We start from the raw sequence: 12920 nt of genomic DNA, 5'->3' as shown, positions 1-12920 counted from the left end.
AAGTAAATCAAACAAAAGAAATTCCTGCCTAGAATGTAGAGTCTCGGCAGGTGTACAAAGTGTTGGGGTTCAGGGGCATTAAACGGGAGGTGGGAGGTCAGAGATCTCAGTAAGACAGTAGCACGTGGGTGAAGATCTGAAAGATGCGAGGCAATGAGGCATGAGGATATCTGGGACACAAGTGTCAGAGGCAGAGGCAACAGCCAGTGCAAAGGCCCTGAGGCAGGAGGAGCAAGCCTGGTGTGCTGGAGGAACAGCAACAGACTGAAGTGGAGAAAAGGTGGAAGAAAGGAGATGAAGTCAGAGAAGAAAGATGACTTCTATGTCCCCATGAAGTAAACAAACTGCTTCTGTAATTTAAGCTCTCCAAAAAGCAAATCCATTTCTATTTATATGGCTTTTCTAATAAAACTCACTCAAAGTGTAAATATGGATACTTACTCTGTCATATTTAGCAACTATTTCAGCTCGCTCCTGGGCAAGTTTGAGTGCTACATCCTGGTCTGAATCTGCGAAGAAGATATCAAATTTAGATGAACTATTATTGAAAGAATCATAAAGCTAATTAATTATGAAACTAAGACATAATAAAAATAAAAAATGAATACTGCCTAAAATGACAAATCAACAAAATCAAATAAAAGGATGAGTTAAGTATTTGTAACTACAACTTTGTAATAGCAATACATGTAATATTCAATAAAAAAGCAAGTTTATTAAGGCATAAACTTAGGACACGATAAATCTTATCCTTCATGAATCAATACTGGATCTATAATTTCATAGAAACTGATGTTAAGTAGAAACTGAAACTGAAAGTTCTAAGTTTTCAGATGAAGCCCACTTGGGTAGAAGAGACGAACATTCAAAAAGGCTTTTAAAAAGTAAAGAAACTTGAATCTCCACAAAATAAACTAGCACAAGATACAATATTTATTTTACATGATACAAATATGTCTTTGTTTGGCCTTTTAGTTCTCTTTATCAACAGCCTCAACTGCTATAACAATCTCCTAACCGGTCTCTAGGACTCTGGTTTTATCATACATATGTGTGTGTACACACACACAGACACACACACACACCCTTCATCCTTATTAACACTAGGAGACTTTCAAAAACATAAATCTGACAACAAAAGTCTAGATCATAACATGAAATAGTATGAATATATACCATAAGCTTTTTAAAAAGATCAATAACAGACTATATAAAAGGCATCTCTTACCAAAAAAAAACAAAGCATTCTAAGAGAAAATTAGGCAAAGGTTATGAGCAAGAAATTCCCAAAAGTAGCAACAGCAGTAACAACTGTAGCAACTATATTGCATTCTTATTAAGTGCCTGGTAGACAGTCAGATGCTGCCAGGCGGCAAATACTGTGCTAAGCACTTTACCCTGCCTTATCACATGACACTCTAAGGTAGGCATCATTATGAATCCTACACCAGTGATAAAAAAGAGGCTTAGAGATTTTAAGCAACTTGTCTGCAGGCATAAAGCTAGTAAACAGCAAAGACAGTTTTCAAATCCAGACAGTCTTGACTCCACAGCCCACAATTTTAATTACTACTTTATAAATATGATTACTAAAGACATGAAAAAGGACTTCCAGTTACAGATGGCAGATGGAACGCATGCTTTTACCTCTATTTCTCCTAAAACCCCACTAAAATGGCAACTATAGGGATTCTTGAAATCCCCTCCTCAAAGCAAATGGTGGTTCCTAAGGAGAGGTGGGGTTAAAACCAAGGGAGCTGAGTAAAGGAAGTCAAATCCCTGAAAGTTGAAGGGACATGTATGTGTTTAGCAGAGCCGGGTGCAGGGTGGAAAACCAAATCCTCATTCTCCAAAGCAGGAAACCAACAGAAATGCCAAAAACAGAAGATGCACAAAGCAGCAATACTGGCATGTTACCTAGTGCAATGGAGGCACACAGGAAAAGAATCAGCCAGGGCAGTGGAGAGTGCTTACTTCTATGGAGCAGGCAGTGAAAAATACAGGAGTCTGCTATTTTCAAAATAAGTCTTACAGATTGCTGAATCTTTAAGCCAAATATAGATCTGATAAAAATAAAATTTAAAATGAAATCAAGACATAGAAAAAAAATCAACCTCATTAATAACTAAAGAAATACAAGTTTCAAAATATCACTTTGCACCTATTCAGACTGACCAAAAAATGCACTGATAATACTCAATGTTGACAACAATGTGAGGACATTGCAGTTCCTTACAATGAAGATAAACATATAAATATATAAAATCTTTCTGGAAAGTAATTTGATAAGTATAAAAAAATCTGAAAACAGACATATCCTTAGCCAGCACTACCGCCTCTATAGATTTATGCCAATGAGATCATCAAACAAGCACAGGGTTGTTTATAATAGCAAAAATAGCAGAGTGGGAAGTTGTAAATTTGTAAAAGCTTATTTGAAAAAAAAAGTGTTTATGTCACTGCTTTTCCCAGTTAAACTACAAAATGTGAATATGCTTTCCTTTGGGGGATATGTGAATAACTAAACAGAGTGATTCAGTAAAATAAAAATACAGATGAGTTATTCAGATTTTCATCGTGAATTAATGCAAACAGAAGTCTGAGATAATCAACTCAATTACATACACATTCACTATCCTATTTTAGACTTACAAGCCTTTGTCAATTCCTTTTTCCCTCTTCTGTTGCCCAGTTTTAAAACATGATACTCACACATCTACCAAAGCATAGGGAAAGCAAATTAACAGAAATTAAAATCAAGCTGGGTGTGGTGGCTCACACCTGTAATCCCATGGCAGGGAGAACACTTGAGGCCCGGAGTTTGAGACCAGCCTGGCCTACGTGGCAAAACCTCGTCTCTACTAAAAATACAAAAATTAGCTGGGCATAGTGGTGCCTGCCTGTGGTCTCAGCTAGTTGGGAGGCTGAAGCAGGAGAATCGCCTGAACCCAGGAGGCAGAGGTTGCAGTGAGCTGGGATTGTGCCACTGCACTCCAGCCTGGGTGACAGAATGAGACCCTGTCTCAAAAAAAAAAAAAAAAATTAAATTCAAATTAAGAGAATCTGACTACTTATGAAACTCCATTTCTATTATCAGAACTGCAAAGCATTAATTTCTTTGGTAATTAGGCCAAATTCAATAGATGAATGCTTTACTGAAATGTCTTTTATACCAGTCTTTTATTCCTGCTACCAGTCCTAGGCGTCACAAGTATATTTCCAACATAACAATGAAAAGTTGAAAAGTGTAAAGGCAAGGGCTGGGGTTGGGAAGTAAAGACGCAACGTATCCCAAGAAAATGTCATTGTGGCAAACTATAAAATATAAGGCTTTACATAGATCACTGTCAGTCTATAGAGACTTCCGGAAATACTGGACTTCTTATTGGAATTGGATGAAATTGTATCCTGATTTTTTGGGAGAAGTATGATGTGCTTTAAAGGGATCAGAACAGTTAACTCTAAATCAAATAAATAAATTCTCAATCTTTAAACCCCCTTAGAAATTTCTTATCCCTGAGTTTCCCCACGGGGAGAAAATTTTATAATATTAATGTATGTATTCTAAAAGGAGAGTGAATTTAAAGCCAAACGCAGTTTAGAAAATATAGCCAAATCTGTTTCTTTGAGGAAACTAAATGAAAATGTTAATCTTAGCCAATATTCAGCTTAGAGACATTATTTTAAAATCTGCATTGCAAAGCACACAGTAATAAGCAGTATTCTTAGGTAGGGTTTGCTATAATTATGGCTCATACTATCTGGTCTGAAGTTTATTAAGAATTACACTAGAATACTTCCTATGGTTTCATTCTGATTACTTATTTAGAAATTCTGTTGAAAGAGCCAACAGTGTGCCCCAAAACAGTGACTGCAAACGATTATCAACAGCTGTCTTGTGTCTGTGTGCAAATGTGAACAAAGTTCCGGGCACCTATAAACAACAGCAGCTATGTTGGTTGGTACTTACGTCACATTATCAAATAAAAATTTAATCAGGACATTATCCCAACAATTCACACCCCATGTTTACGCTCTCCTTGCATGATAAATCCATAAATAAAAGTTTACTTGGAAAAATGTGGTTTGAAATACAATACCACTTGTTGCCAAAATATTACAGTAATTAAAGAGTAACGAGTGTTAAAATAATTGTAGCTGAAGAAAAAGTTCCTATTATTAAAAATAAAACCATGTGCAGAAATACGTAGATCAACTACTTTATTTTTTTCTTTTTGAGACGGGGTCTCACTCTGTTGCCCAGGCTGGAATACAATTGTATGATCTCAGCTCAATGCAACCTCCACCTCCCGGGTTCAAGCGATTCTCCTGCCTCAGCCTCTCAAGTAGCTGGAACTACAGGCGTCAGCCACCCACCTAGCTAATTTTTGTATTTTTAGTAGAGATGGGGTTTCACCATGTTGGCCAGGCTGGTCTCAAGCTCTTGACCTCAGGTGATCCACCCACCTCAGCCTCCCAAAGTGCTGAGATTACTGGAGTGAGCCACCGCACCCGGCTTAGATTAATGGCTTTAAATATCACTCCTCTCATTTCACCAGGATGTTTGTTTAAAAAAAAAAAAACTACATTATCCAAGCCAAATTAAATCAAATTATTTTTATGATTTTTATATCTAACGTAACAAAGTTTCAAAGTAAAAGAGGCATATTTTAGGCAATAAGGATCAGAAGATACTTGGATCCTCAAATGTGCAGGAAATACTCAAGTATACAGGAAAATATCTCAGCACAATTTATGGGAGAAAATAACCACATTTTTTAAGAAGCATTTAAAAAATTCACAACTATACAATTCTAAGATGACCTCTTTTTCCATTTAATCTGCCAACAACTTTTAAGAATCCAGTATCCTCCTGAATTATATGCTTTAAAAGCAGGCATTGTATCTTAATGTCACTAAATTAACACCAAGTTGCAATGAAAAAATGCATACAAAGTTACTAAAGTTCATTTCCAATAAAACAAAATTTACAGCAGACCATTTTTCCTAGAGTACATTCTGACAGATGAATGTTAAAAATATAAACAAAATCAATTTTTAAAGTACTTTACCCTTTGTGAGATAATCAGTCTGGCCCTGGGAGTTAACAACAGCTTCAGTCCTCATAGAGTAACTTATCTATTCCAAGATTTCATTATTATTTTATAGTTCTCGAACACACCAAGAGTGCTGCTAGGTGGTACCTCACACATTCTGCAACTAACTAAAACAAAGAAAGGCAGAGGCAGCTCTACTTTAAACTATCTGTGAAACAAGAACAAGAAGGAAAAGTCTGAGATGCATTCTGTCTTCTTCTAAGGGAGAAAAAAAACCTGCTGTGGTTACACAGACTATATATTTTCAAACAAAGCTGATCATTGTTGAGGGTGAAAACACGCCTTTCAGGCTACATCCCAACTATGAGGCACACCAGCCTACACCAGCATTCCATCCGATAACAAACAGTGGCTTCAAACAAGCAGCTTCATAACGTGCCTTCATCTTGTGTCTCAATATTAGCCACTTTCTTATTTCTTATTAAAAATAAAACCTGTCATAGAGCAACAAAAAAAAATTTACTTAAAACATTAAACTAAAGCTAACCAGAAATGCTCCTCTCCTCAAATACATTTTATATCTTAATGTAATTTTTAATAATAATTCTTAATATGAAAATTGTAGCCTCTCTTTCAGCTCCTATTTCAGACAGGAAGCAAAATACATGCTAAAGTAGTGGTTTTGGACATTTTTAACAAACCACACACACATACAAGTAAACAAATGTCTCATGAAACAATACATACTACAAGTACTGGAAGACGGCACTATGAATTTTTCCATTCTGTTTTATTTATTCCTTCCTTCTTCCTTTCATTGTTTCTCCCTTTCTCTTAAATCGGTGGGAACCTACAATTTGGAAACCATTTTGCAAAAGTAACATCCCCGTTAGAGGCATGCCTATGAACATTAATTACACTTAACTGGACACTAATAAATTAAGTTTATGCTCAGCTTAAGCCAGGTGTAACATTCAACTAAAGCAAAAGATCTCAGAAGTTTAGAGGGGGAAAATTTCTCAAGCCATATACCAAGGAATAAGAATTAGACTGGTGTCAAACTTCTAATCAGTTAGAAGATAATGAAACACTATTTCCAAAGTTATGAGCAAAAAATTATGTCCTGGGAATTCTATGCCAATCATGAGGAAAAATAAAAAGATTTTTAGATATTACAAGGTATGGTAGCTGAAGACTGACCTTCTGCCCCGCCAAGGATGTCCACATCCTAACCCCTGGAATCCTGTAAATGTTGCCTCAGATTGCAAAAGTGATTACAGATGTAATTCAGCTAAGGATCTTGAGTTCAGGAGATTGCCCTGGATCATGCAAGTGGGCCCAGTGTGGTCACAAGAATCCTTCTGAACAGGAAGCAAGAAGGTTAAAGGAGGGAGCAGGCCGAGTGATGGTGGAAGCAAGACGTCACCAGCTAAGGAAAGCAGGCAGCCTTCAAAAGCAAGAAAAGGCAAGGAAATGGATTTTCCCCTAGCGGCTCCAGAAGGAACCAGCCCTGCTGACTTTGGCCCAGAGAAACTTGATTTCAGACTTCTGACCTCCATAACCCATTAAACGATACATCTGTGTTGTTTAAGCCACCAAGTTTGTGGTAAGCTGTTACAGCAGCAGGAAAACACAAGGATTCAAAGTTTATTGCCCATGAAATGTCTCTTTGAAAAAGAATTTGAGAGTTTCTATAGAAAAACAAAACAGCAACAGGAAGAACTAATAAAGACGCTCCTTGACCAAACTTTGGGCAGGCTCCTTTGAGCCCTCTTCTTGACTAAGCCTCTACCTCAGCCTTGTCCTGTCTTCAGCCTGCCTAGCCCAGTTGTAGCAAGAATCCTGCTAAGTCAGTTTAGCAAGAATCCCCCCACCCTTCATATCTGATTAGCCTAGATATCTGAACAGATTCCTCATCCCTCACCCTTGATATCTGGTCACTCTGGCCGGTCTTCAGCAAGAATCCCGTTATGTCAGTTTAGCCAGAATCCCCCTACACTTGACGTCTCTCCTCTTAGTGATTTTCCATCACTTACCTTCTTGCTCTGCCCATTGGCTATCCATCTCCACTTGTCTTTGGTGCGTGCAGAGTTGAGCCTGATCTCTCCACTATTTTAATAGTCCTGATACTGACTGCAATGGTCCTGAATAAAGTCCACTTTCTCTTTTCAGCAAGAGTCAGAATAATTCTTTTAAACAAAATAAGAAAGAGAGGCAAAAACAGGATCTGTAACATTGCCGCAGACCCAAATTAGACATTTCCAAATGCCAACTGTGTAGCTGCATAGAGAGCAACCTGTCTACATTAGAACAGGAAACATAAGGTGTCTTAGAAGAAAGTGGATTCCAGGCAACACATAGATCATGGGTATAGTAGTGATACAGTAAAAGCTTACATATAAAGACATCAAACAGAGTGTAAGGGGGCTATCAGAAATCTGAAGACAAGCAATTAACGGAGTGAGAAAAGTCAATGTGACATGACATAAAATATACAAAGGGACATGGCTGTGACCTTGATGGTATATGAGAAAAGTGAATTCATTTGACCTTGACATCTTCAACATTAGGATTATGTTTCCTTCCCTACATACCTCATCATAATACTTGAAATTGAAGTAAATGATATTGAAATTATTATGATTATGTAAGAATTGTATTGGCTATTAATGTTCACAATAAAATATAGACAATGTCTAAAACTGAACCCTGATCTGCACACACACTCCCCACTCCAAACCTAAGCCCCCACTTTCTAGAAGCCATCACTGTTAGCTGCCAAAAATATTCTCCACACTATTCAAGAATTTGCATGTATTCATGAACACCCACAAATATTAAATCTTCCATTTTATTCAAAAACTAGAATCACTCTAAAATATATACCTCTTTTTCACTTAACAGTACATCTTGTGCTGTTAACACCTATACATCTACCCGGCAGTGCCCCTAGAGGTTAACAACCATTTCTGCAGGAAGAGGGAGAGGCAATGGGCCCCGTTTGTGGCATCTGCAGATTTCCATGCGGCAAATACTCATGCTATGGTGGCCAGTTTCCAAGCTGCCAAAGTGATGTCACTGAACGCAGTTTCTCCAGTACCCCAGTGGATCTACCCCAACCTTTTCCACAGCTTTACAGCATCCTAAAGTATTAGTATAATTTATTCAACGAGCCCTTCTCTGTGGGAATGAACTAAGAGAAACTTAGAGAATGGATCAATCTGCAATGGAAGTTAAAGACGAAGCACCATGCAATAAAGGGCTTAATAGGCAATGATGACCAAAGGTAAAGCTGAAAAAACGAGGAAGCAAAAACTACCAGTAAGCAGAGAAAAGCAGCTGGTACAGAGAAGGAAACAGCACCTGAGATGCAGAACAAAGCAGTCACCACCAGAGACCTTTTAGCCCAAAAGAGACTGAATAGCCCACCCCGAAGCTGCTTCATGCTTCTGTTCCTGATGGCTTTCATTTCTAGTACAATGGATTCAGAGAGCAAATGTTCTTTTTTCCTTAAAATAATCTGAGTAAGTTATTTGTGTCTTTCAACCAAATTCACTGGTGCCTCTTAGTTACGGTTTTAGTTGTGATCACTTTCTCACTGAACCATGGACTAAGATACATCAAGAAAAAAGATTATTTTTAAATGTTGAAATCTTAATAAGCATATTTGTGATCACTTCTTCACTGTACCATAGACTAAGATATATTAAGAATAAAGATTATTTTACATTTGGAAATCTTAATAAACACCATTGATTAAAATGTCATTATAATTTTGCCATGCTCTAAATCCAAGGCTGGAAGGAATGCTCAGAGGAGGAATGAGCACTGAAGCAAATTAACATCAAAGCACAACTAAAAACACAAAAAATAAAGGAAGGTACATCTGCAACAAGAGTCTGAAATACCACTTACTCTGACTGGTCACTCTGGTCAAGATGAAATATGGGAACCTAAAGTCTACATATACCAGCTCTCCCCCTAAAACAGCTTGTTCTGAAATACCAGCTCTCCTCCTAAAACAGCTTGTTCTAAAATAGTACCCTCAGATAGCCTAAGCCACCCTATCACTGGTGGTCCCATGGGAAGAAGTGCTCCAGTACCTCCTCCTGACCCCTTTATTTCCCTTTATTGGGAAATCATCTGGAATCCTAACAAAAATAGCTCGAAGCAGTCTGAGCTCTGTGAGGTCCACAAAATCTATCAGGCCCAGAGAGATGTGCATATGGGACTTCAGTTATGGATCCTGCCATGCCTGGGGAAAACCATTTAAGGGCATTTTGTGCCTGGCTAGCTGCCTTCCATTATCTTCATGTTCTTGAAATTTGTGATACAAAGAACAAGGTTTAGACAATCAATAGCTTATGTTATTTTGATGCAAATTCTTGGTAAAATCTTAGAAATGGTTCCTTCTTTTTTCCTTAAAAACCCGCTTGTAACTGTTGCTAATTGGAGTGTATATTCAGGGCAACTTGAATCTATGCACCCGGGTGGCCATCCTCAAGCTCTGGACTCAAATTAACTCTACTTAATCATATTTCCGTTATTTAAGGTTGGCAGTCCAATCCTATACTTCCCTGTGGTCCAATCCAATCCCACTTGCATCTCTCATAACTATATTAATTCCACATTAAACAAATGTCTTTTCAAAGACTGCACAACCTCAAAAACCCATTTATCTCCCTCTTGCTCCCCCTATTAGCATATAATCTTAGAAAAATCATTTGGCTTCCTTTCCTCTTTCTTATGTTTACTTGGGAACAACAAGAAAAGAGACAACATAGCCACAATTATAGAACAGTATAAATAATCACCATCAAGGAACAAGAAAAGGGACAGCCAGTGAAAGCAATATACAGGAAAGACACAGTGCCATCAACCCACAAAGTCCTCAAAAATGCCCAGATTTTCTCTTCAAAAGAGACACACAAGTTCCATATATATCTTCATATTCCTCCAGGTTTTGTTTTTGGGGGGTTTTGTTTTGAGACTGTCTCACTCTGCCGCCCCGACTGGAGTGCAGTAGCACGATCACAGTTCACTGCAGCGTCAATCTCCCAGGGCTCAGGTGATCCTCCCACCACAGCCTCCTGAGTCCTAAGTAGGTGGGACTACAGGTGCATGCCACCATGTCTAGCTAATATTTGTACTTTTTGTTGAGACAGGATTTTGCCATGTTGCCCTGGCTGGTCTCGAACTCCTGGGCTGGGGCAATCCACCCGCCTTGGCCTCCCAAAGTGCTAGGATTATAGGCAAGAGTCACAAAGCCCGGCCTACTCCTCTAGTTTAAGTATGCATTATCTGATACAATAAAAGTGTTCAAAAGAAATAAACCTAAATGTTCTTCAATTTTAACTTTTCATTATCAGCACAAATATGATTTATACCTTCCCATTCAAAATATTTCTTATATCGCCAATAGCATTATTACTATTATTTCCACTGTATCATGCTTCAAAGTAATACTTTTTTTTTTTCATTAAATTTCCAGAACACATTCTTCAAACAAATTCCATAAATGCCCAATTGCCAAGCAAGTAGGGTGAATGGGGCTGCGGAGGATGCAGCAAAGCTCTGCTAGCTTGGCCTCCCCTTTCCCTATGGTGAGCATTGCCGGGGCGGAGGACCAGGCACACACACTGCACCTGTCGGCCTCTGGGTGTGCCCACTTGTAATGCTATTGCCCAAATGACTTCCCTTCCCAGTTGCCACTCAGCCTCCCTTCAAGGAGTCCCCATGATTCTCCATGGCCTGCCCCTGATTCTGCAAATAAAAGGATCAACAGTGTCTATATAATTGGTAGGTTGTTTTGTTTCGTAAGTACATATTTTCAAAATCATTGGAAACAGGACAAATTGCCAGTATTTTATACATAGAGCACCTTGCATCAGGTAGATACTTAATATTTCTATAACTAATAAAATATTTAAATTATGGTTTTAATTAAGTTAAAATTTTTTCTCACACCAAATCCTGGGTAGGCTTCTACTACTTGCTTCCTAATTTCTAGAAAGATAGGAAACAAAACAATTTTTAAAGTCCTAGAAACAAATGCTGACAAGATTTCATTATAACAGAGAATATTTTTTTTTCTCAAATTTAATCAAAACTAGAATTGTAGGCTGCTTGTATATGCCCCACCTTACCACTGCTCATTGCCAGTAAGGCAGAACTAGCCACTGCTGCTTCTGACCTACTGTATTTCCACATCTGTTACCTGTAATTCTTTGCTGAATATATGTATTACATGTCTCTTCTACTAAACTATGATCTCCATGAGAGAGGACAGTTTCTCATCCATCCTGGTATCTCTGGTATCTATCAGTGCCTAGCCCACGGTAGATGCTCATTAAATATTTCTTGAAAAGCATAAAAAAATTACTAAAAATTAATTACTAAAGTGAATTATCCAACCAATTAAAAATTTATCAATGTATGCTGAAAATCAGACTCACAAGCTAATTTTCATATACACCTTCACTACAAAAAAGTATACTTTTGCTAAAAATTCTTAGCTTTCTCTTACATATTTATTCCATTTATTCCATTTCAAGATAGCATTTAAATTTTTTTTTTTTTTTTTTTTTTTTTTGAGACGGAGTCTCGCTCTGTCGCCCAGGCTGGACTGCAGTGGCCGGATCTCAGCTCACTGCAAGCTCCGCCTCCCGGGTTTACGCCATTCTCCTGCCTCAGCCTCTCGAGCAGCTGGGACTACAGGCGCCCGCCACCTCGCCCGGCTAGATTTTTGTATTTTTTAGTAGAGACGGGGTTTCACCGTGTTAGCCAGGATGGTCTCGATCTCCTGACCTCGTGATCCGCCCGTCTCGGCCTCCCAAAGTGCTGGGATTACAGGCTTGAGCCACCGCGCCCGGCCGCATTTAAATTTTTATGAAGACTAAAATTCAGACATGAGGAGTCACAATCTATCTAAATTTGTACTTCTAGTTATCTAAAAGTCCTTCACCAGCATTTTAAATAATATAGAGGGCTCTGGGAAGATGAAAGGCTCAAGAGACTCGTCTGCTGTGTTTGTGCTCCAACCCTCTCTTCACTCTGCTCTTCATCTCTCCTTCTACTAGCAGAGTTGCACAGGCTCCCTTTCATTGTGGAAAGGCTCTGCTCATGTGGCTGGGTGTGCTTCCATCACGCTTCAAGGCACATGGAGGAAACGCAGCGAGGGCAGTGCTCCTGAACTCTCCAACTCTCCTCTCCTAGGTGCAGAAGGACATGTGGGGTCAATGCTCTGAAAGAAGCACCTGGGCAAGACAGGCTCACCTCCTGCTCTCTCTCAACCCCTGTCCCTGGGTGCAGCCTTCTGTCCCTGGGTGTCCCCTGGTCTGGTCTCTCTAAAGGGATCTCCATGGAGGAAGGTGCCTGCCCTTTGACACCCAGGCTTGTTGGCTGTGTCAGTCACCCAGTGGGCAGGTCTAAGTCAAGCAGACTAATAAGCCCTTTTCACTCCAGATCTGATGCCATGTGCTCCAATCAGCCGACAGAGGAGACAATTTGATCTCCATGTGGCAGTCTCCTGTTCCTTACTTCTCAAGGAAAAGAAACAGTATCAGTGACTCCCTGGAATCCCCCAAATCAGACTAGTAACTCCTACATTTATGTGTAAGATGAGTCACAGCTTAAAAGGATATGAAGTGATGTAACAATATTTAAAATACCATTACTACTGAAGAGAAACATAATTACTAGCTGTTGCATATGAGTGCAATCCCACATTTGGGGACAAGGTTGAAAGACAAAATTGCCAACAACAGATATTTAGAACCAAGACAAACATATGAGTCATTTTACTCACTTCAACCCGCCTACAGTTGCTGACAAAGTCAAGATTATATTTTAGCTGCTTTTGCA

At 38.8% G+C, this 12920-nt stretch overlaps 1 protein-coding gene across 4 annotated transcripts in view; it reads right to left on the bottom strand.

The window, feature by feature from the left end:
- Positions 1 to 12920, bottom strand: part of LOC105490603 (USP6 N-terminal like) — a 159329-nt gene that overhangs the window by 74817 nt on the left and 71592 nt on the right. For 3 of the 4 annotated variants that reach the window (XM_011756397.3, XM_011756395.3, XM_011756393.3), the window contains one exon: positions 442 to 509. In XM_011756397.3, the coding sequence (XP_011754699.2) occupies positions 442 to 509 (68 nt within the window). Of the gene's footprint in view, positions 1 to 441; positions 510 to 5072; positions 11588 to 12920 lie in introns of those variants that run through there. The other variant, XM_011756394.3, reaches the window with a different exon arrangement.

Source organism: Macaca nemestrina, chromosome 9 (assembly GCF_043159975.1).
Source record: "Macaca nemestrina isolate mMacNem1 chromosome 9, mMacNem.hap1, whole genome shotgun sequence".
Taxonomy (NCBI): Eukaryota; Metazoa; Chordata; class Mammalia; order Primates; family Cercopithecidae; genus Macaca; species Macaca nemestrina.
The sequence above is the reverse complement of the archived record's forward strand: the minus strand, read 5'-3'. Positions and strand labels throughout refer to the sequence as shown.